The 25,490-nt window shown below is 43.0% G+C and overlaps 1 protein-coding gene across 4 annotated transcripts in view; it reads right to left on the minus strand.

The window, feature by feature from the left end:
- LOC149322059 (myosin-10) overlaps positions 1-25,490 on the minus strand; it is a 123,138-nt gene that overhangs the window by 43,502 nt on the left and 54,146 nt on the right. For all 4 annotated transcript variants that reach the window (XM_089533993.1, XM_089533985.1, XM_089533965.1 and 1 more), the window contains 5 exons: positions 22,027-22,145; positions 16,626-16,778; positions 15,919-16,092; positions 4,988-5,161; positions 3,612-3,726 (listed from right to left, as the gene is read on the minus strand). In XM_089533993.1, coding sequence (XP_089390119.1) covers positions 3,612-3,726; positions 4,988-5,161; positions 15,919-16,092; positions 16,626-16,778; positions 22,027-22,145 — 735 coding nt within the window. The remainder of the gene's footprint in view (positions 1-3,611; positions 3,727-4,987; positions 5,162-15,918; positions 16,093-16,625; positions 16,779-22,026; positions 22,146-25,490) is intronic.

Below are 25,490 nucleotides of genomic sequence, written 5' to 3' on the forward strand. Positions count from 1 at the left end.
TTGCCTCTCTCTAAAGCTGAAAGTGTGTGACTTGCCTAAGGTCAGTTGGTTGGGACCTGAAGGATGCATACAATCCATGGAAACCATCCCATAGTGAGTTCCCATGGCTGAGCAGGGATTCAATCCGTGGTCTCCAGAGTTGTAGTCCAATGTTCAAACCACTAGACCAGGGGTCGGCAACCTCCGGCCCGTGGGCCAGATGCGGCCCGTGGAGGCCTGGCGACCGGCCCCTGGCTGCTGTTGCCGTCGCTGCCGCCACGGCCGCCCATCGCAGCTTTTCGCCACTCTGGGCGCTGCCATTTTGGGCGGCAAAATGGCGGCGCCCATAGCCCCAGAGGCCGCTATGGGCGCCGCCATTTTTTCGCCCAAAATGGCGGCGAGGTCGCGCGAGACTTTGCCGTCATTTTGCCGCCCAGAGCGGCGAAAAGCCGCGACAGGCGGCCAGCCTCTAGGAGGCCCGCTGCCGTCGCTGGGGCCCTCCAGGAGGGCTCCGGCGATGGCAGGTGGCCTCTGGGTGGCCCTTTGCCGTTGCTGGGGCCCTCCAGGAGGGCTCCGACGGCGGCAGGGGGCCCCTGGGTGGCCCTTTGCCGTTGCTGGGGCCCTCCAGGAGGGCTCCGACGGCGGCAGGGGGCCCCTGGGAGGCCCGTTGCCGTCACTGGGGCCCTCCAGGAGGGCTCCTGCGGCGGCGGGCCTCTGGCATCAGGGGCCGGCAAAGACGGGGAGGCCTCCAGCGCTGGCGGTCCCCGCCGACTCTTTCCCGGCCTCTGACAGGGCCTGGGGCCCCATCAGGGGCCGGCAAAGAGGAGGTGGCCTTTCCCCTGGGGATGGAAGCTCCGCCCCCGGGGGGTGGAAGCTCCACCTCTCCGGCTTCGGCCCCCCAGTTGTCTGAGGGACAGCAACCCGGCCCCCAGCTCAAAAAGGTTGCCTACCCCTGCACTAGACCATGCTGGCATCTAATAGTAACACTACTAAGCAGCTTGTGAAACAAATTAAAAAAAAGTTCAACATAGTATTTAACACCAAATCCAAAATATGCAACATATACTATGAAATACCACTAACCTTCCTGCATGTGTGAGCATGTGTGTGATATATATCTGTATAATTACTTTAATGCAGATAACCTACATACCTGATCAAGGACACTCCTTGGTTCAAATACCCCAAGTCATATTATGTTGGAAAAGCAAGCCTGAATTTCAAAATGCAGCTACTTACTTGCAAAGCTCCTTAAAAGTGCAATACATAAAACAAGACACTCTTATATATGCAATAGCAACTGAAGAATACGCACACAAGAACACTTGCCTTGCGGAGGCAAAGATATAGTTAGGATGAAATGAAAGGTCCATGCTAGCCTACAAGCAAAAGATGACTTTCCTGTAGATTCAAGCCCTGCTTTTAGGAGCCCTATTCATTTTTTAAAAATTCATTCACCTGGTGTATCAGGAAGACCAGTAACATTGTCATAGAAAGAGGCTCTCTGAAAATTGTGAATCTCTACGGTACAGCAAGAATAAAGAGCAGATACACAAGACATTCCAGTTAGTGAAGAGAACACCATTTAGAACTGCAAGCAAGCTTTAACCAAGTACACTGGCCACTTGGTCTTAGACACAGAGTACTCAATTCAGGACCTAGACTTGGAACCTTAAGTTGACTGCTGACTGTTGAAGCTGCTATAAGTAAACACAAAATCACGATTCCACATTATATATTGAGTATTACTTAAAAATGCAACAACATAAGCGCATCAGCACTGTTCATTCATACTATGAGCTGATTTACAGTCTCTCCAGTATGGAAATACTATATGCACATTGAGAGAGAGAACTTCCATATACATCTTTTACAACATTTGGAATATGACACGGGTGTGCAAGAATAAGCCCAGTTTTCATGATGCATCCACAGAGGGGTGAAAAAGTAACTGAAATTTGGACACTACTCATGGCTGGCACTTGTTGTTCTGTAATACATTCAGGCTGAGTATTCCTTATCTTAAATGCTTGTGATCAGTAGTGTTTTGTATTTTAGAAGATTTTGGAATGTTTGATATACATTATGAGATATCTTGGAGATGGAACCCAAGTCAAAATATGAAATTCATTTATGTTTCATATACACCTTATACATATAGCCTGGAAATAATTTTATGCACAATATTTTTAATAATTTGGTGCATGAAACAAAGTTTGTGTACACTGAATCATCAGAAAGGAAAGGTGTCACACTATCTCAGCCACCCATGTGGATAATCTGTGGTAGTTTCAGATTTTGGAATATTTCAGATTTCTGGATAGGAGTTACTCAACCTGTACAATAGTGTCAGATGAGCAGTCATATAAACCATATCACAGTCATTATATATTCTAGAATCTGGTTCCATAAATCTACCTGTATATCAAGTCAATTTTCAGCATGTTTTAGTATTATTGTGGCTGTGCTTGCAACACTATACACAGTGTTGGTCATACTGCATTTCAAAAAGGGTATTGTAGAGGTAGAAAATGTGCAGCAAGAGATAAAGCACATTATTAGGAGACAGGAACAACTGTTCTACAATGAAAACTTAAAATGGGACACATCAATGTAAGTGACTGTGGGTGGATATAATAGATTTATAAAATTATGTGTCATGTAAAGAAAGTGTAGAGATGTTCCTCTCTCTCATTATACTAGAACTTGAGATCATCTAATGAATCTGGATTGAGGAATATTCAAAACAAAAGTACTGCGCACAATAGACAACCAAACTGTGGAATTTACTACCACAGAATTACGTGATAGTAAATTCAAGTCACCAATTGAAGTATGGTGATCTCATGAACTTCATAAGGTCTTCTTAATCAAGAAATACTTAATCAAGAAAAGGGGTGGTTTTGCCAATTCCTTCATCTGAAGCCTACAACACCTGGTATTTGTTGATGGCCTCCCATCCAAGTACTGATCAGGGCTGACCCTGTTTAGCTTCCAAGATCATATGGGATCTGCTGCCTTTAGGATAAGCTATAAAAAAGAACTAGGTAAGTTCACAGAGGCTATGGTTATTAATGGCAATCAAAATGGATATATAGTCAGATGCACCTTCTTTTGAATATGACATACTGAGGAAAAAGGAGAAGACAATAATAGCCCTTGTATGGGAAACAGGATCCTTGACTACATAGGTCTTTGGACTAATCCAGAAGGGCTGTTCTTGTGTTCTTAATACTGCGAAACCAAGTAATAAAGTAAATATTAAAGGATACTAATCTAGAATACTGTTTAGTGTTCAAAATAAAAGATAAATGTAGTAATGTCATAATAACTGTTTTGTCATAATTGGCAGAAAGAGAATTAGAAGTGAAAGAAAACATTTTCGTGTATAGTGAAAGCCAGGCGACCAAGTTGCATTGGTGTGCGTGCCCATGGCATGCACGCCACACCACACATCATGCATGAGCCCCATTATTTTCAATGAGGTTCAAGCATACATGCTATTTGCCTTACGTGAAGAGGTCTGGAACGGATCCCTTGCGTAAAGCAAGGGCGCACTGTATACCTCATTTACCCAAGACCTTACAGATGACAAATTAGTTTGTCTTAGATCATTCAGAGCAGATTCTTACCATCCTTCCAGAGCTCTGCAACAAATTTGTCTGAAGACTGATGCAGAAGAGTGGCCACATTGTCATTCAGAGGGTCCATATTCTTCATAAGCCACTCGTCTGCCTTGTAGTCCACCTAGAATTAAATAAATGAAAACAGTGGATAATGTCAACTGGTCCTTAGCAAAGTTAAGCTACTTTTCCAAAAAACAACTCTGGAAGCCTTCTATATACATTCACTGAATCCCATTTTTTTTAGATTAATACTGAATATGTGGCTGCCAAGGCCCTAAAAATAAGGAAGCTGAAGGGCACAACCACAGAATTTCATTCTGTGTTAACTGATGGCAGGTGTTTTGAACAGGGCTTTATACTTTTTTTTAGACTAATCACTGCAGTGTAACAACTTCAGCAGTTGGTCATTTGCTGTCAAAAGGCCTTTCTACAGACAAGCTTCATTTTCCATAACTCACAATTTACTACCACTTAGATCACAATATGTTATTGTTGACAAAAACACCTTTTCACATACAATGGGTTCATTACATTTTGAGCAGCTGACTGGAATAAATCTCTTAGAGACTTCTGAAAGTGCATCTTTGACAGTCAGTTTTTCTTCTCAGCAAGTAAAGTCCTAAAGCCAGAGCATAGCCTACATTAGCATAGAAGTGAAAAATGACTAGGGCCGGGCAAAATGTAGAAAGCCACTTTGTGACTTTGCCAACTACAGGTAGAGGAATTTAAGAAGAAATGACAAAGTTTCTTCTGACCTTGCTTTTGAGACTTTTTAAGATCTAGCATCTATTCAAGTTCTTTCTTCACAGACATCAGTTCCCTTCCCTCCATCACTCTGTCTAGAATGGTAGCTCTCAACCTTTGGTTCTCCAGATGTTTTGAACTTCAGTTCCCAGAATCCATCATCACTGATCATTTTCATGGAGGCTTCTGGGGGCTGAAGTACAAAACAACCAAAGGATCAATGGTTGAGAACCGCCGTTTTAGAACATTATCAATTTAGAACATTAATCAAAGGACAGAGATGAAGACAAGCATGGTTCCTCTTGCTCCCAATTTGTTACGTGCATATTTAATCTCTAGTGAATTAAAATGTACAAGATTTATTTTGCAAGGACTATAAAGTAGTGACAAACATTTTGAACATATCTAGATATCCTTGGGAGCAATATTAAATAGTGAGCTGACAGATACTTAATAGGTGAAAAGTCTGTTTTAAAAGACATCAGCATTCACAGTTTTTGCATGGCACAGAATAGACTTTCCAGTCCTAACTAAGCACCACACTCCTTCCAGAGACAAGTTACCATGAATCCTCTTACATTTTCTCCAGTGGGATATGCTAAAAAAATTCAAGCAACTGAATAGCATGCAATTCTTACCCTTCCTGCATAATGAATGATGCAAAAATCTGCCTTGTCCTTCAGCTGTCGTGGCTTTTGGAATTTGGAATGAGTTCCTTGCTCTTGGACCAGTTTATCCACAAAAGTCTTGTCAGTTGCTTTAGGAAACCAACATTCTTCATCAAGCAAAGCTAGTACACCAGGGGGGTTAGCCTGAAAATGATTTTTTTGAAAACTGTTACTAGTTTCAATTTGTTCTTATATGTACTGTCCCCATAGTCACTTAATTTATCTGATAAAAACTAATAAAGCAAGGCATGGGTATGTATAAGTACATGTAAGAGTGAGAGAAGATTTTATGTTTTGACAAAAATGCAGGGGGATGCCATTATAAAGCAAAAAAAATGTTAATGTGAGCCAATCCAGCCAATGTGATATTCTGCTTTCCAAGATATATCTTGCTATAGCTAAAAATAATCTGAGATATAATCAAAGCCATCGAGATAAATCTGGTTTAATAAGTATTATATAAATATTTTTTATGTACCTTCAAGTCAACTTCAAATTATGTCAATTCTACCTTTGGGTTTTCTTGACAAGATGTGGTTAGTCAGAGGTTTGCCACTGAGTTTCCCTGAGGATGAGAGAATGTGCATTCTCATGGCTGAGTGGGGATAGCTACCTAGGTATCCCAGAGTCCCAGCTCAACACTCAAACTGCTACATAATACTGGCTCCCCCATGTAAGATACAGGACAAGAAAATAAAATAAAAAAACCTCAGTGAAAAAAATATTCAAAAAATATTAATGGCTCCTGCAATTTAAGTTTTTTAATAATTAAGCTCACCTTGGGAATATTTCAAGGTACCAACGTGATGTTTAAAATAAGGTCAAGTGAAACAAATACTGCATGTTAGAATATCCAAACTTAAGTGCATAGTTTTAATGTGCTTTTAAAATTCACTTTTGGTTTTTTTAAAATTTGCTTTGTAAGCCACATTCAGCAGTTCCATTTTGAACTACACAAGTGTGATAATAAGAACAGGTTGCTCATCTGTAATGGTATTTCTTCAAGTGGTCATCTGCAAATTCACACAAATGGGTTATTCTGCACCTGCGCAGGAATGCTCAGAAACATCTAGAATCTCTGGGCAAAAGTTAGTTTGCAACCTTTTTCAACTTTTTGGCGGTAGCTCCACCCACCCCATATATAGCCCCTAATGGTCCCGCTCTTCTCCAGTTCCAAATAAGCTAGCAAAGTGAGCAGGACACTGAGGGAAGGATGGGCAGGTTTGTGTGAATTCGCAGATGACCACTCAAAGAAATACCATTACAGGTGAGCAACCTGTCCTCCTTCGAGGTCTCTGCGAATCGCACAAATGGGTTCAGACTAACAAGTTTAGGTCAGTGGAGGAGGGAGTGTCATGACACAGGTTGTCAAGTTCAACAACTGAATTTATTAACCACAATAAAGATATGCATATCAAAGTAAACTTGTTGTTGTCATTTGTCAAACATGTAAGTCAACCATATGCAGTGCCATAGGTCAATCACCAAACTGTTTAAGTAAACTGTCACTTCCACCTGAAAGTGAAACCTGAAAGTGAAAGCAAGAAACAACATTCAGTCAATGTAATCCAGAAAGCAACATTGCTCTCCCAAAGGCTGCATCTTGTCTGGCTCTGATGTCCAGCCTGTAATGTTTGATGAAAGTTAGTGACTGGGACCAGACAGCAGCTCTGCAAACATCCTCCAAAGAGATCCCAGTCAAAAAGGCAGAGGTTGCAGCTACCACACGCGTTGCATGGGCCCGAACCCAAACTGGAAGAGGTCTACCTGACAGTTCATAGCAGAGGTGGATGGTGTTGGCCACCCATTTCGAGAACCTCTGTGCAGTCACAGGTAGTCCCTTCTTGGCCTCTGAGTAGCACACAAACAGCCACTCGGAGTGCCTTGAACCCTAAGTTCTATCCAGGTAGAAGGCTAATGCCCTCTGAACATCCAAGGCATGGAGCTGGCACTCAATGTCGGTAGTTGGGTTCGGGGCCAGGGTCGGCAACACAATGTCCTGGTTCAAGTGGAAGGCCGACACCACCTTGGGCAGGAAGGTGTTATCGGTACGGAGGACCACTTTGTCTCTGTGAAAATGAAGATAAGGCTGGTCCATCCATAAGGCACACAGTTCACCTGCCAGGTGAACAGAGGTAATGGCCACAAGGAAAGCTGTTTTCCAGGTCAGCAATCTCAAGTCTATGGCGGCCATGGGTTCAAAGGGCTTGGATGCCAAGCAGGAAAGCACAAAGTCCAAACTTCATGCTGGTGTCGGTACTGAGGATGAAGATTGTTGAATCCCCTGAGAAACCTCTTTACCAAGGGGTCTTTGAAAAGAGAAGGCCTGCCTTCAAAATGGTAGTGGGAGCAGATGGCTGAGAGGTAGCATTTGATAGAAGTTAAGCAGAGTCCCGCATCTACTAGGGACATCATAAATTCCAGGATCGTAGGGATGGACATCTGGGATGGAGGGATGTCTCTGTCCTGAAAGGCAAGAAACCTGTCCCATTTGTACTGGTAAGACTTCTGTGTTGAAGGCTTCTGGGATGCCAAAAGAACATCTCTAATGTTGCTTGATAAAGATATCAAGGTGAGATCCTCGATGCCACCAATGGGAGAGTCTCCATGTCGGGATGGAGAACAGGACCGTCATGTAGGGACAGAAGGTCAGGATGGAACTCCAGCTGGAGTTAAGTCCCCTGGGAGAGATACAGTAGAGGAGCGAACCAAGACTGCCTCGGCCACTACGGGGTGATCAGGATCGCATTGGAGTGGTCTGATGTGATCTTTGCCATACTTTCATGATGAGAGGAAAGGGAGGGAATGCATACAGCAGTCCCTCTGTCCACTTGAGCTGGAAATCATCTCCCAACAAACCCGTAGCACGGATCCGAGAGCGAAACGTTAGCCAGTATGTGTTGAGAGGTGAGGCAAAAAGGTCGATCGTTGGCTGCCCCCATAGTTAAAAAAGAAGGCCGACCACGTCCAGATGGAGACATCATTCGTGGCACGTATTGGAAGACCTGCTGATCTGGTCTGCTAGTTCGTTTTCTTTTCCTGGCAGCTGTATGCAGTGGAGAAGAATCTTGTGGTTGATGCACCAGTCCCAGATTCTGAGAGTGATGTCCAGTAGGGTCTGGAACTTCGTGCTGCCTTGTTTGCTGAGGTAGTACATGACGGTGGTGTTGTCCGTCAGCAAGAGCACTACCTTGTCGGAAAGGAGTGATTGAAAGGCTCTGAGTGCTTTCTCCACCACCAGCATCTCCAATGCATTGATGTGAAGGTGGCTTTCTGTCATTGTCCATCTGTCCTTGATGGTGAAGCTCAAGGTGTGGGCCCCCAACCTTGAAGAGAGGCATCTGTTGTGAGAGTGATGTCTGGCTGCGGGGGCAGGAAGGGCATCCCGATACACATGTTGTCGGGCTGTAGCCACCACCATAGTGATCTTTGAACTGGTCTTGGAACGGTGAGCATCTTGGAGGGAGAGTCCCGGGTGGGATCGAACACAGAAAGGAACCAGTATTGGAATGGTCTCAAATGGAGTCTCGCCCAAGGGGTGACAAAGGTGGTTGAGGGAAGATGTCCCATGACTACCTGAATAAGATGAGCCTGTATGCATCTTTGTGGAAGACATGCTTGGACTGCTGAGCAAAGGGACTGGAACCTGTCTTGTGGCAGATATGTCATGGAAGTCTCGGAGTCGAGAATTGTCCCAATGAATCTGACTTGTTTGGAGGGGGTCAGATTTGATTTTTCCAAGTTGATCTTGAGACCAAGGGAGTCCAAGAGGGACAGAGCAAAGTGGATGTTCTGAAGCAATGTCTCTCGGGATGGAGCCGTGAAGAGCCAATCGTCCACGTAGGAAAAGACTGTAATTCCCTGTTGATGGAGGTAGGAGACTACCGGTACCATGCATTTTATGAACACTCTTGGAGCCATGGAGAGGCTGAACGGCAGAACTCTGTATTGGAACATCTAGGTACCGATGGCGAAGGCAAGGAACCGCCGATGGTTTTCCCAAATCATAATTTGAAAGTAGGCATCTTTCAAATCTAGAGTCATGAACCAGGAGTCTTTCTGTAAGAGTGGTAAAATGGAGGCAAGGGTTACTATTCTGAAACGGCAATAAACAATAAAGGTGTTTAATTGACACAAGTCCAAAATGGGTCTAATACCGGAGTCCCTTTTCAGGAACGTAAAATATTTGGAGAAAAAGCAGTATCGAGCCCGAGAGGGGTCTAGAAGGCACCTTTTGTTAAGAGTGTGCTCATTTTGTCAAGAAGAGTGTCTGAGGGGATGGTGGAAAGAATAGCTCCGGTGGGTGGGAACTCTTTGAACTCAAGGGTATAATCCCTACGAATGATGTCTAAGACCCAGGAGTCAGAGGTGATAGAAGCCCAAGTGTTAAACATACCCATATCATCCAGGACCTCCTCCTGGATGAAGATGCCGACCTGGCTTGTTTCACAGAGACCTGGCTGGGAGAGGATAGCACTGCCATATGGGCGCAGGCCCTCCCAGCTGGGTACTCTGTCAGCGAGCAGGTGAGGGGAAGTGGGCGGGGGGGCGGAGTGGCTCTAGTCTGTAAGAACCATCTGACCTTGGCCAGGATACCTGTCCGGAACACAGTCCATTTCGAGTGTATGTACCTTAGCCTAAAGACCAGGGATAGTTTGGGGATTTTGCTAGTCTACCGGCCACCCCGTTGTCTAGCAGACTCCCTGACCGAGCTGACACAGCTGGTCTCTGAGCTGTTGTTGGAGACCCCCAGACTTTTAGTTTTGGGGGACTTCAACATCCCGCTCGAGACCAGTTTAACAGGTGCAGCTTGGGAGTTCATGGAGACCATGACAAACATGGGCCTATCCCAATTGGTCAAAGGGCCCACACATTGTGCAGGTCATACACTCAATGCGGTCTTCAGTACGGAACAGGAATATCCGTGGGCGGAGGTGGTAAGTACCTCCGCATTGTCATGGACGGATCACTTCCTGGTCAAGACGAAACTTAGAGCCAATATCTGCCCCACCGGGGGTGGCGGACCCATTAAAATGGTCCGCCCTAGAAGGCTGATGGAGCCAATTGGATTCCAGAAAGCCTTAGAGGGTTTAATGGTTGGGAATGCCGGTGATCCTGTCGATGCTCTGGTCAATACCTGGAACACCGATCTTACCAGGGCTATTGACACGATCGCTCCCAAGCGCCCTTGCCATCCCGCCCCAAATCGGAGGCCCTGGTTCACGCCAGAGCTGAGGAAGATGAAGCGGTTTGGACGACGGCTAGAGCGCAGGTGGCGGAAGACTCGACTCTTATCCGACAGAACTCGCCATAGGAACTTTCTTCGTTCCTATCGGGAGGCAATACGTGCAGCGAAGAGAGCCTTCTCCTCTGCACGTATTGCGTCTGCAGAGTCCCGTCCAGTAGAGCTGTTTAAGGTGGTGAGGGAAATGACGCAGGTGCCCCCTGCGCCAAATCCCTTACTTAACCCGACGACGGCCTGCTGTGACGCGTTTAACAACTTCTTTGCAGACAAAATCTCTCAGATAAGAGCCGACCTAGATGCCACCATTGGAACAGAGTCGACTGGTGAGGCGTCCAGTGACTCCGCCGATGTAGTTATACTGGATCAGTTCCAATCTGTGAGTACTGATGACATGGACAAACTGCTTGGTAAGGTGAGGAAGACAACTTGCCCTCTCGACCCTTGCCCATCATGGCTGGCCGTCCGGGGGGGGGATGCACTGATGAGATTCCTTTCGGATATCATCGGTGCATCCTTCAGGGAAGGACATATTCCATCTTGTTTAAAGGAAGCGGTGGTTAGGCCACTCCTGAAAAAACCTTCCCTAGACCCCCTGGATATGAGGAATTATAGGCCAGTGTCATTACTGCCATTTTTGAGCAAGGTGATCGAGAGGGCGGTTGCCCTTCAGCTCCAAGCTGTCTTGGATGAAACCGATTATCTAGACCCATTTCAAACCGGCTTTAGGACAGGCTTTGGGGTTGAGACTGCCATGGTTGCCTTGACCGACGATCTGCGTCTGAGCATTGACAGGGGGAGTGTGACCCTGCTGGTGCTCTTAGACCTCTCAGCGGCTTTCGATACTATAGATCACGGCATCCTCTTAGACCGCCTGAGGGGGTTAGGTATCGGGGGCACTGCCTTGCAGTGATTCCGGTCCTTCCTCTCGGGCAGGTCTCAGAGGGTGCTACTCGGGGACTGTAGCTCCAGTAAGAGGTACCTCACTTGTGGGGTTCCTCAGGGGGCTATTTTGTCCCCGATGTTATTTAACATCTATATGAAGCCGCTGGGTGAGATAATACGGAGTCATGGTGCTGGGTGTTATCAGTACGCTGATGACACCCAAATCTATTTCTCCGTATCTCGTTCGTCGGCCTCGAATTCTGATGGCATCTCTTCTCTCAATGAATGTCTTCAGGCGGTAATGGGCTGGATGAGGAAAAACAGATTGAAACTGAATCCAGACAAGACGGAGGTGCTCATGGTAGCGGCCCCGAAACCAAGAATTGGGTTGCAACCTCCAGTCCTGGATGGGGTCACACTCTCCTCCAGTGACTGTGTTCGCAGTCTGGGGGTGCTCCTTGACTCTCCGCTCCTGATGACAAATCAGGTAAATGCGACGGTCAGGAGTGCCTGTTATCAGCTTCGGCTGATACACCAGCTGCGTCCTTTTCTGGAAGTAAGGGATCTCGAGACAGTTGTGCACACGCTGGTAACCTCACGCCTTGACTTCTGTAATGCACTCTACATGGGGCTACCCCTGTGCTTGACTCGGAAATTACAGCTGGTTCAAAACATGGCAGCCAGGCTTGTCTCAGGAACATCTAGGAGGGACCACATTACTCCGGTTTTGAGGTCCCTCCACTGGCTGCCTATCAGCTTCCGGGCCCAGTACAAGGTGTTGATTATCACCTTTAAAGCCCTAAATGGCTTGGGTCCAAGCTATCTCAGGGACCGCCTCCTCCCGTACAATCCTCCCCGCGCTCTCCGGTCCTCTGGGAGGAACTTACTGCAGCCTTTAAAATCTAGGCTTGCGGCGACCTCCCAGAGGGCGTTCTCTGCTGTCGCCCCCAAACTCTGGAACGACCTGCCAAATGAGATCCGTCAGATAACATCATTAGACAGCTTTAAAAAAGCGGTCAAGACGGATCTCTTCCGGCAGACCTTTCCAGACTAACCATCCCGGCCCAGGGTCCCTGATTCCCTCATTCCTCCCGTGGCCCCATCTTAGTGATGGTCGAGGATCAACAGAGGGATATCAGGGTTTTTAGTTTAATTGCTGTTTTTATGCTTGATATTGTGTTTTAATATGTTATACTGTTTAATACTGTCTTAAGGGGGGGAGGGATAAAGTGTTTTTAATTGTTGTATATTATATTTTACTGTTGTCAACCGCCCGGATTGGTTTGCCACAGGGCGGTATATAAATAAATAAATATTATTATTATTATTATTATAAAGTATGGCTTTAACATATCACCGAAGATGGTGACAGTTGCGCGGGAACACTTCAGTATCTTTTCTTGCCTCGAGTGTCCTTCTTCTTATAGCCTTGTTGGTATCTAGGCTGAGAAGGTTGTCAACGATCAGAAGAGGCAGAGGAAGACTGGGAAGGCTGACGTTGGGAAGATCTGTCCTGAGCTTGGTACTGACGCTTCTGCTGTTGGTATGGCCAGTCTTGGTTTGGAGGATACCAAGGGTGTTGAGAACTGTATCTCTGATGTGGTGATCGTGCTGAGGAGGAGGACATGCCATGCTTCTTTGCTGCTGTTTTCATCCTGTAGCGGAAATTAAAATTTGCATCAGTTTCTTGGTTAAACAATCCAAAGTTGTCGAAGGGCATGTCTTCTATGGCTGATCTGGCCTGTGGAGTGAGGTCAGAGGAGCGAAGCCAAGCATAGCGTCTGAGGGCGATGGATCCCGACAGAATCTTGAGACACAATCAGTGGAGTGCCTAGCTGAGATAATCTGCTGTCCTCCAACCAAGTGAGCTTCGTTACAGAGGGCAGTTACTAGTCTCTTCCTGTCAGGGAGCTTGCTGATGGCCGGGTCCATCTTTTCCATCAAGAGCTATATATAGGCTCCCATGCATGCAGCATAATTGCCGATTTTCATGTCCAGAGCTGTAGAGGCATAAAACTTTTTGGCCAAGCTGTCTATCTTCTTGCTCTCCTTGTCTGCGGGGGAAGAAGATGGATGGGGTGCAAAAGTCATCTGTGACCCTTCCACAATGGCTGAGTTAGGCTTTGGATGTTGAAAAAGCCAAGCTAGTCCAGACGGTGTCACCCGATAGAGGTTTTCTATCTTGTGTGACGTGGATGCAATCGTGGCAGGGGTGCTCCAAGATCTCTTGGCAATCTTTTCCAAAGATGGTAAGTAAGCCAGAAATGGAGGGGCTGGAGTGCAGCCATGGATTCTTTGTTCTATGGAATCGCGCGCATCCTCATCAGTCTGGGAGACCTCCAGGCCTAGAGCAGATGGCATCCGGATGATTCTGTCGGAGAATGATCTGACATCATCCGTGGGAGAAGGGGCATTAGGCTCACCAAATCTCTGAGAAGATGAAGATCTGTCATCTTCAAAATTAGGTGTATGAGATGTCAGGGATGATGGCAGTTGTAGCTCTTCACCTCTGGCTCTAACTCACCACCTTGTTATGCAGCAGAGCTGACCAGCTTTGGTCAGTGGTTAATGCTTTTCTTCAAAGCAGCAGAGTTTCAGAGAATAGGCTGAAGACCCTGACAAACTCTCCAAGCCTTCTCACTCTTCTTCCTCAGATGTCTCCAAACTTCTCCAGGATTCTGCTGGCTCTTGTATCTTCACTCAAGACACCAGACAACTCAGTAGTCTTATATAAAAGATCTACTTTATTCTACTATATACAAATACTATATGCCCTACAAAATCACAATCTCCAATACTCCACAATATCTCCAAACTACTCCAACTACCCAACAAAAAAACATTGGCAAACATTGCAATTATTATAGCCATTGTTAATCACCACCCACTAGTCAGTTTCCACCCAGTGGGTGTGTACATTCATTTTGATTGGTTCACAAAGTTCAACCCACACTTAAGACCAACCCAAGTATTTCATCATTTTACCTTGTACACTTAATGAATCTCAGGTGTTTCCAATTGTACATTCTATAATTCTGTCCTTGACTTTCAAGACTTCTAAATTACATTAGCTTTTTCACCTGTGTAGCTTCTTAATTGCTCTTGCTTAGTCATTGTGACTTTCACATACATATTTTATTTCTATTACTGTATGTCCCATGTTGCATTTTCCTTAACATGAGAGTGTGACCGGGACCAAGAACAGGACCTCATACGGCATCGGTCTGGAGTGCCTTCCAATTCAGGCAAAACGTCTCTAGGAGGGGTTAAGCGTCTCCATTGAGAATCTCCAGAACATGTCGGGATAGTATCCCTCTGTGTCTGAGACAAGGGCATCACTCTGGTCAGGCCCGGCAGATTACGACAGAGGTGTGTGGCATCCACAGGCAAGAGGTATTGCCTGGTTTGATGAACAGGGTAAAGAGTAAAAAGACAAGATCAGGGTAAAGAGTAAAAAGATTACGGTCTGGTTGATTGTGAGCTTGGGCCTCATCGGCTTCCATCCCAAGCATGGCCCAGTCTCTACGTGGAGGAAAATGGGACCGAGACCTATCTCTCTGAGTGAAGATAGAAGGATCAGGATCTGGGATCTCTCCTTCCGATTCGGAGCTCTGGTCAAGGTTGACAATCTGCAGATGGTCATCTGTCAAAGTCAGATGGCTCGACAGAAGCACCCTTGGTTTAAAAGAGTCGGAACTGAGGCCGGAACTGCCATCAGGGTCAGAGTAGCAGTGGGCACCACGTCTGGCAGGGGCGCCGAGATAGTGCTGAAAGGGCTCTTACGATGGGCTTTTGCCACAGGGGAGGCAGATCTGTCCCATCTAGGGTGGTCTTGCTCGGTCAAAAAGGACTTGGAGGACTTTTGTTTGTCTCCATGTTTCCTCTTGGAGGACTTTGAAGTATCCCCAGACAGAGCCTTCCCTGATCTTAGGGATTTTTCCTTTGGGGCCACTGAAGTGGACGGCCTTATGAAAGGCTCTAGGTGCGGAGCCGAAGTAGAGGTTGGAGAAGGTTGGAGAACCTTTTCATAAAGGGAAGCCTTCAGCTTTTGATTTCGATTTTTCAAGGCCTGAGTAGTCATGGCCTTACAGTTGGGGCAATCCCGGGGAATATGGGTCTCCCCCAAGCAAAGGACGCATTTGTCATGTCCGCCCAAAGTTGGGATCTTAACTCAGCACTTGGCACATCTTTTAAAAGAGGCCATGGTCAAAAAGGATAGTCAAGAATACCGTAGTCAAGCCATAGATTGGTAATAAAGTCCATAGGATAGTCTGTGAGAGTGGTCAAGAACAATCCTGTTGGTCAGAAGTCCAGAGATTTCAACAAGAAAGGCCGATAGCAAGGTAAACCAAACTAGCAAAGTTCCTCGAGCTGCTAAGTGCAACGGAATGAAGGAACTGGAGAAGAGCGGATCCATTAGGGGCTATATATGGGGTGGCCGAAGCTACCACCAAAAAGTTGCAGAAGGTTGCAAACTAACTTTTGCCCAGAGATTCTAGAAGTTTCCAAGCATTCCTGTGCAGGCGCAGAATAACCCATTTGTGTGATTCACTGAGACCACGAAGAAGAAATAAAAATCATAAGTCAAATGGGGAGGGCTGCTATATTTGTTAACAAAATAGCCAAAATAGATAGCCAAAATATATACTCTTTGGTTTAGCACATCAAGAACTGATGAGTAAGGTTTATGGAAATCAGTAAACTTTCTCTTATACAGAAAACATCTTGAATGAAAATATTGTAGGCACTTAAGATATTGTGAATAAGAACTTACAGGTCTTTCAATTAAATCAATACAGGGCTGCAGATCCAGTCCAAAATCAATGAAGTTCCACTCTATGCCCTCTCTTTGATACTCTTCTTGTTCCAAAATAAACATGGTGTGGTTGAATAACTGCTGCAGCTTTTCATTGGTGTAGTTGATACAAAGCTGTTCAAAGGAGTTTAACTGGGGAATGCATAAAAAAATTAAGGCTACAGGTTTATAGCTTTCACACTGGATACACTACAAGTATCTTTTCGAGGGCAAATCATCTACTAGGTATTTGGTTGATATGCAGAAACCTACGCATATTTTAAAACAGGCAAGTTACAAAACAGAAAATGCATCTCATAGATGCTTAGAAACAGTAGGACCAGCCACTGAGGCATGTGACCACACATAACGTTGGAGCGTTTTTGTTGCATTTTTAAAAAACCAGGCACTGGGGGCAGCAATGTTGAACAGGCCATAAGGTGCCAATGTGGCCCCTAAACTGTAACAGTTTCCTACCCATGATACAGAGCTCGTAGCAATACATTTTTCTGAGGTGCAATTTCGAATTCCCAGATGTTTCAATGTAATGTTTTCTTAACAAAAAACTTGCAGTATATACAACAAGTGAAACTGTGGGTAGAGACTTGCAACATCTACACAAGTGACACTACTGGTGGTTAAACATAAAACATAAGTAGGTTAAATACTGGAATTTGTTTTAATACCTCAAAGATTTCAAATCCAGCAATATCCAAGATGCCAATGAAGGAAGCTCCCTGTCGCTTCGTTCTATCCAGAGCTTTGTTAATACGATGAACAAGCCAGCGGAAAAGGCGTTCATATGTGGCTTTTGCCAATGCCTCCACAGCAAAGTCTGCCTGAAAATTAAGCAACATATTAAGGCAGCCTTCTTCAGCCAGATGCTCTCTAAATATTCTGGATTTAACTTCCATCAGTCTCACTCAGCATTGCCTATTGTCAGGAAGACTGCGAGTTGTCATCAGTTTAGATTAGAGATTCAAAGGCCTGGACATGAGGAAAGGCAAAATTTGGAGAAAATGCCAAATTTATCTATTATTTTTTTCTCAGGAAAATTGAAAAAATTGAAAATTGGAGAAAAATGAAGGAAATGGATTATGGAATATTTTTTTAAATTATCAATAAAATGTTTATGACAAGATGTTCACGTATCTACTTCCCAAAATTATTTCTTAAAAATATGTTAACAGGATGCCTTTTATTTAAGACTATCTGATCATTGCTATGCCAGGTTTTGGCTCCTTTTCTCAGTTCTTTTAAGGGAAATGGGTGATTTATGTTTTCTAAGTATAGAGAAGTAGTAAAGGCAAAATAATTTATTTTTTATTAATATTGATGGTATCTCCTATTTTTTATTGGTTTATGCTTATTCTTAATAAACTATGAAAACAAAAGAGGTCCTTTACAGACTCTGTACTTCCATTTGTAACCAAAGGTTAAAAAAAAAAAGGGGGGGGGGAGGGGGCTTGATGGCCCTTGAGGTCTCTTTCAACTCTATGATTCTATGACTCTACAATGGGACTTGAGCATTCAGATTGTGGTATTCACGGAGAGTCCTGGATCCAAATCACAGCAGCTAGGGCCTACATATCACAAACAGTTTTTCCATCTCCCCCCCCCCCCCACTGAGTTTTCATCCATAATTTAAAAAAAGTTTTGGATTCTCTGATTTTAACTTCAGTATTTTCTGCATTTGTAATTTTATATTGATCCAATTTGTTTTTCTTTCTTACACTTCCACCATAAATAGAAAAATGAGACTTCTTCTTTATTGCATTCCCAGCATTTGTTATTAGTTCTTTTATATATTTTGGTCAATTTCACTGGAGATAGGTGCCACTGATACATCATTTAAATATTTTCCTTTAGAACATAGTAAGTGAAGAAAAGAAAGTAAAAGAGATTCCACCTCAACATCAGCAGAAATTTCCTGACAGTAAGAGCTGTTCAACAGTGGGACATACTTCCCTGGAGGAAAGTGGAGTCTCCTTCTTTGGAAGTTTTTAAATAGAGGCTGGATGGCCATCTGTCTGATTGGCCATGACTGGGTGTTGGACTTGTGGTCTCTTCCAACTCTATGATTCTATGAAAAGAGCCCCTAGACTGTTGAGGATTGTGTAATGGACAGACAGCAAGTGCCTGAGCACTCTCTTGGCTTTGCTGTGTGATGTCAGTGGTCCTTTTTCTTGGGAAGCAAACCAACTGATGAAGATGCTGAGATCCCACCTCTCAATGACCTCACAACTATCTTCACTCTTGTGGATAGCATCCAATCAATGGCAGGGAGGGAAATGGCATCGCCTTGGGCTCTCCATGACATCATGGCATTACCCCTTGGCTGTCCCTGAGGAGTTTGAGGTTTCAAAGTGGGGAACAGAATCTCTCTTTCTCCTCCTGCAGCCCCACAACCTCCCAAATACAGCGCATCTTTCCCACTAGGCTGTATCCCTGGTCTCCGTAGCAAGGGAGAAGTCCCTCCAATGTGGAAGGGTTTTCAAGGGAGGAGAGGGGAGAGGGCCTGGCTAGCTGGAACAATGCCCAGCAGCCTTAGGCCAAAACTCTGCACCTTTTTGCCAGACTGGTCATCACCTCCCTAAAGTCCATAAACTAAAAACAAAACAAAAAAAAGGAAATGTCCATGTGTGATAACATATGTGCATTTCCAGTGCAAGGGTTGTGCAGCCAGGACTGACCTCGTCTCCCATTTGGTAAAAAGGAACATGGGGCAAAGAAGGGAGCAAGCCTGGAAGACTCACAGTGTTCTTCCTCAGGTTGAATATGAAGCAAAGTCAACCAGTCCTCTGCTTCTTTAAGGGGAAAGCCAGGCAAATGCAAAGTTTGCTATGCATGGGATAGGGAGGGATACAAATTTCTACCTCTCCGTCCGCTAAGAGTTAAAAGAACAGAGCTCAGCCTCCTAGACAGGTAGGAAATGTTTCACCTTTATTGGGGGGCATGGGAGCTGCCCTTTCATAGTTCTGGAGGGAGAAGCAGGAAATGTTACAAAATTTACATGGAAACAAGGATTTCTCTGTCACATGAATACATACTAAATCTAAATCTCCCCGCCCCTCTCTCTCTCACACACAAAGACAGAGGAGGACCTAGAGGAGTGGAATGTAACTGGTCTTACTGCACTGATCATGGCTTGGCATAATTATAGAAACTAAAGAGAGGAAAATGAGATATATAAGATAATTATGGATAAAGGAAGAAACATATCAAAATACTATAAAATTCTAAAGACAAGGAACCTAGAGAATGAAGCTGTAAAACACATAATGGTAAAATGGGCACATGATATTGGTGAACCCATTCAATTGGAAACATGGGAAGAAATTTGGAAGGCTACTAATAAATTCACTTTGTGCCAAGATTACAAAGTTTTTTTTAAAAAAATGATGCATATGTCTCCTTTTAAATTGAATTGAATTTACAAAACTGGGAATATAAAATGCTGGAAATGCCAGAAACCAAAAGGAACATTTTTCACCAATGGTGGAAATGTCCAATAGCAGAAAAATACTGGAGGAAAATACAGGAATTAATGGAGGAGATACTTCAGATTAAAATACCATTAGAACATCAAGTATTTTTTACTAAATATGAACAGCAAATTAAAATTAGATAAAAAGACTTTACGAGTTGCATTGCATGTGATCACCATCTGCGAGGATACTAATATTGGAAAAAAGAACAGACTTCCTCAGAAGAAGGGTGGTTTACTAAATTGAGAGAGGCAATGGATTTAGATATCTTAATATCTATTTTGAATGATATGTCACAAAAATCAATGGAAGAGATTGGGAACTCTCTAAAAATATATGAGAAAAATGGTTGGAATTTTGATTAGGAAAATACCTTATTTTTTCTTTCTATCTGTATTTTGGGATTTAGTTTTGGAATAGCATTGGAAATAATCGAAATATAAAGAACTGAAAGATACAAGATCTTGGGCTAAATGAAATTAAAAAGAGATTTAGAAGCTAGATAATGTTAAGGTGATCTTAAGTGAGTTAGGAAGATTAATAAAAGAAGATTACGAATAAGTTTTTTTAAATGTTTTTATGTTGTTTTATGTTGTTGATGCATGCTAAAATGTTGTTGTTCGTGTTATCTTTTATTTGTATGTATGACAGTTTGTATATTTGGGTCTTTTTAAATATGTATTATATAATAAAAAATAATTACACAAACTAAGAAATTATCAATCACATATGCTGACATAGTCAGAGAATGTTCAGATGCTATATTTCTTGTTCTGGTTGGTTTTCTTTTGTTGTTGTTGTTATTAAATTTGTATGAAATCATTCCAATAAAATATTATAATAGCACTGAAACAAATATTTGATGCACTTTAGATATTTAAATCTTAAATCTTGAGGGTGTGTGGCAATAAAAATATTTAAAGGGTGTCTTTGGTAAAGAAAACATTACGAACCATTGCAATAGACTAGCATATAAATATTCATGAGAATTTTTAATAAAACTTTCCCTAGTGCACTCAGTTTAACAAACTACTTAGCACAAAGTATGAATTTTATGTGCAATTTTTCACTATATATACATTTTGTTCAGAGTTAAAAACTTTGGCAAAATCAAGATTTGCTTTGGAAATTTTTAAAGAATAGTTTTAATTAAAATTAAAATACAGTACAAGAATACAGTTGAAACTGTGGATATAAAATCTGTAGATATGGAAGGCTGACTCTGTTAGTTCAAGAAATACAAATTAGGTCACTTGATGTCTTAATGAGAATCAAAACGAGTGTCTTCTCATCCACGGTTGTATAGCATGCATAAGAAATACAGCAACTATTCCATAAAAAGGAAGGCATGTCAATTTCAAAAAAAACCTCTCAAACTTTAAATACTTTTCTCATGCACTGTATAGTGAACACTCGTATGTTTTCTCAGAAGTGCAACCCATTCATCTACTCTGTAAGTCAGACTCCATGAGTCTACTTGAACTGAATGGTAAACAAATTCCTTAAAAGTGATTTTTCACCCATTGAATCTCTAACAATACCTGCATCTATCATTTTTGAATGATGAGAGTATACTAAGGTTGTGTCTGTAATACATGCCAGTTTCAAAAGAAAGTCTCTTCCTGAAATCACAGAGAGATAATTCTGTTTCCTGCTCCCCAAACTTTAAAGATTTTCTTTGCACAAAACTGCTTCTATTTATCCTTTTTATATTTTGCAGGCTTCATTTTATTAGAAGTGAGCAAATACACCTACAAATTTAATCCATAACTACAAATATAAATAGGAACTGAATATTTGTTCTTTAAAAAAATTAAAAAGTAGAAGATACCAGCTTGATAGCTTCGGCATTTATCTCTTTGAAATTTGGCAGACTTCGGATTTACTAAAATTGCAAATTTTATCAAATTTATCAAATTCATTTTGTCTGTGGGGATTCGTATATGTGGCCCTTCGTATCTGCAAGGATTATGTTCTGGAACCCGCTGTCAGTATTAAAAACCATGGGACCTCAGGTCTCAGTGTTTTTAATGGCAGATCATGGCCATGTTCATGTGTCAGTATTGGGAAGAATAGGGCAGGGTTCTCCACAGATGCTCCACTCAGGAGATGGCAAGCCCACAGTTGGGGTGGGCTGACTGTAGCTACTTGCTCATTTCCTCAAAGCAGATAATGGAGAGGATAAAAAGCTTCAGACCTTCCAAAGTCTCATCCGACTCAAAGGCAATCTGAACTGAATTTATCTTCTTTATGAAGCTAGATCTGAACAAGACCCTGTCTTGAGTGTACACCTACAATAGTTACAAATATATATTAAACTTGTCTCATGCTTAGAACTGCCACCTAGTCTGTTCTCCTTAGTCTGGAAGTTGGGCTTCTCAACAACCACTCTAAGGCTAATAACCAATGGGGAGGTACTGACCAGAACCCATGATGCAATTACTGCTGGAACAACAAACTAACCTCTCAGCAGCTTGTAAAGGCTCTAGATCTGAGACTTTATACATATATTAATAATTACACAGAAGGTGCCACACCATCTCCCAGGACAAAAGGAATCAGTGGAAAAGTTTGCATCATTCTCCTTATCAGAGCTTACCTGTTCTTTGGTTTGTGCTTTCTGGACATAGTCCCTGCCAACTTTAATACGTGGAGTAAGTATTGCTCGAGTAAATTCCATTACATTCATTCCCAACAGGTGGCAGAGTTTCTGTGCAACTACAAACACAAATAGCTTAATTAGTTATCACAGTCATTCCTGAACAACCAACATTAACATTTCAAAAGTATTCTTAGACAGTGGTCTACCCTTTTCATGTAAACCTGTCTAGCAACAAACATCTGTCTCTATAGCCTAGAACCCTGTATATCAGAGAGGCTTCTGAAGTGTGTCCTAAGCTGGAAACTCAGTTCATGTACCATATATACTCGTGTATATGTTGAGGAATTTAGATAAAAAAACTGACCCCAAAAACCTGGGTCGACTTATAAACCAGTCAATACGGTACTTTGTCCCAAGCTTCTCCCCAACTGGGCTGCCTCTGCAAGGGAGAGCCCAGCTGAAGGGATGCTGGGAAGGGGGATCGATCGCCCAGAGCCTCTCCCTAGCTGGGCTGCCTCCTTAAGTCTGACCCTCAACTTATCCACAAGTCATACAAAAAGCCACAATTTTGACCCCAAAAGTTGATCTCGGCTTAAACACAAGGTCGGCTTATAGTCAAGTATACAGTCGGCCCTTCTTCTACACGGATTTTTTATACACACATTCAAGCATCCACGGTTTGAAAATGTTCAATAAAAGTATAAATTTCAAATATCAAACTTTGATTTTCCATTTTTTATAAGGGACACCATTTTGATATGTCATTATATTTAATGGGACTTGAGCATCCACAGATTTTGTTATCCATGGGGGTTCTTGGAACGAAACCCCAGCTCATAACAAGGGTCCACTGTATATGGTAGTCCTACTGGCGCTCAGTGCCACACTGCACAAATAAGGAATGCATCACTTTGTACTGGAACTCTTCAGCTGCAAGGAAACATTGGCAGTGGTGAGCAATAGACCTTCAGGAAAGCTGTCCACTACTGCTGTTCTTACTTAGGAACCTCTGAGAAGTTATCACAGAATCCTAAGGCTTCACAGTCCACAATTTGGAAACCACAACTGAAGTATTAACACCTCAACATTTTCACATCAGCAGTATGTAGTACCACAGAAAACTCTGAAGCCTTGAAGAAAATAAACTGGTAATTCTAATAGCAATAGTATCTTATGAATATTTGCAGCTTAGTTAGAAAACACTAAAACAGTCTATCAGTTAGCCTCTGTAGATTGTGAAAATATACCGAATATGGTTATGCTTGCCATGCTATCTACCTAGTTTTACTTGAGACTCTTACAAAAAGTTCAGTGAATCTGCTCTGGCTACAAAAACCAAAAATCTCGGCAAACATTAATCATTCTCCCCTCCCTACATTAAATCTGAATACAGTACTTGAAGAAAGAAAGCAATTTAGGCATACCTAGTTTTTAATCTAAGTTGAATATCTTGCTAAAGGAAATCAAAATACTGAATTAACAATGTGAGAAAAAAAACGCTAGCATCAGAAGATTTCCACCCCTTCGTTTAACCAAGGCAAATAGGCAGATACTATGAAATGAAAAGTCTATACTATGCATACCACACTGTCATTTGGACAATCAGATTGTCTAAATATAATACTTAAAATGTCTCCATTTCATCTCAAAGTCGTGCTTGGCTCCAGAAATGCTGTCCCTGCCAGAATAAACATAATATAGACCCAAGAAAAATAAACTGATTCAACTACACATACCATTTCATTTGCGAGGTTTAAAGACTTTGCCATAAGTCCTTAATGAGGTTATAGTTCAAATTCTTTTTCAAATTCTTTACCATGAATATTCATTCTTGGATGGCCTAGAGGAGCAATCCTCATACGGTTGGATTATTCCTGTGCGCCAGCAGATGAAGCAGGCGTCCAAAGCTAAAGTTTTTTTCTGTTATTTCCACTGCCTTCCTCTCCCTTCACATCAGTTTCATTATAAATACTGTCCTAGACAACTGTGCACCTATTTTGAAAGGCTAGTTATGTTCTATTTTTCATTTATTTTGTTTTCATTTGTTTTTATTTTATTTGTTTTGAGGGAGTGGATTCCTCCTCTGGGCCATCCAAGAATGAACCTTCATATAAGTACCAGCCTCTCATTCTCTGGATCCACATTCGGTCGGAAATACCCAAGCCTCCACCATATGTGGCTGCCTTCCATTACCTCACTGACTGCCGGACTGTTTGCCCAAAGGTTGCCTGTACACACTTGTATTTATCTATTTTATAATGTCGTATACGTGTGGATGTTTTTTTCTATCCAGCTGCATCACAGACATCCTCCAGAGAGCCTCATACAACATAGGCAGTACTAACTGACATACATCGAGTTGAATGTGGCCGTACAGTTTGTTACCTTTGGCACCTTTGCTGAATCATAGAAATAGGCATGCTTACAACCACCTGGCAATTAATATTTTCAGTGCCTTGTTCCCTAAAGTCTTTAGATTAAAACAGTGAATCCCAAGTGGGTGGCATGCCCCCCCCCCGAGAGCAATGAGGGGGAAAGGGGGCAGTAGGGAGGCAGTGAGAGGAAAAGGAGGTGGCAAGGTGTCTTCAATCAAGGTATTAGTGCGCAAGAAAGACAAGGGGAATGAACAGACTTTAAGACCATGGTGGGGATAAGGGTTGCATGAGACTTCTTTTCAGGGTCCCTTAAAACTATCGTAAGCCTTGCTGATAGCTTTGTGTGGTGGTGTCTCCCACTTTTCACCTCCCTACATGAGCTCACTCTCTTTGCCACATCTTTCACTAGTGGTGGCCGTCAGGAAATTAGTAGTAGTGACAATGGGTGAGAAGTGGTGGCAAAAAGGAGCTTTCATATTTGGGACCCTGCTTAAGCTTTGTGAGCATTGCAAGGATTTGGCTGGCACACTGGAGTTGCACTGCTGTTTCTGCTTACTTTCATTGGACAGGCCAAGAAAAGAGATAGCAGAAAAAAGAATGTTTGTTGGGGGAGGGGACTTGAAGTGGGGAAGGAGGGGAAGAAATATCTTGGAATGGTTTCAGTAGTTAAAATATCTCCCTTTCCCCATCCATGACAGTCTCCAGTCCTGAGCATGTGGCCTCTGTATCCCCCTACACATACACACCAGCTGCAACCCTGTCCACCCCAATGAAGCACTTAAGAGTCCTTCCTTACCAGGATGAAGATTCTCCCTTTGCACTTGGTTACCTGGGAGCAGTAACTGAGCAGCCAGCTGAGCAGTGACCAAGAAGCCTCAAGCCCATACTGGCCTTTGCCACACTAGGAGTGGTATCACCTGTTGTGATAACTCATGGTGCCACCCACCCCCCACACTGACTTCCCCTACCAGACCAATGTTTTTTGTACTAATGTTACACCTTAATAGTTCCATATAATAATAATAATAATAATAAATTTTTTATTTTTATACCGCCCTTCCATAGATCAGGGCGGTTCACAGCAAA

This window comes from Sceloporus occidentalis, unplaced genomic scaffold (assembly GCF_023333645.1).
Source record: "Sceloporus occidentalis isolate IW3139 unplaced genomic scaffold, rSceOcc1.0.p SCAF_1, whole genome shotgun sequence".
Classification (NCBI taxonomy): domain Eukaryota; kingdom Metazoa; phylum Chordata; class Lepidosauria; order Squamata; family Phrynosomatidae; genus Sceloporus; species Sceloporus occidentalis.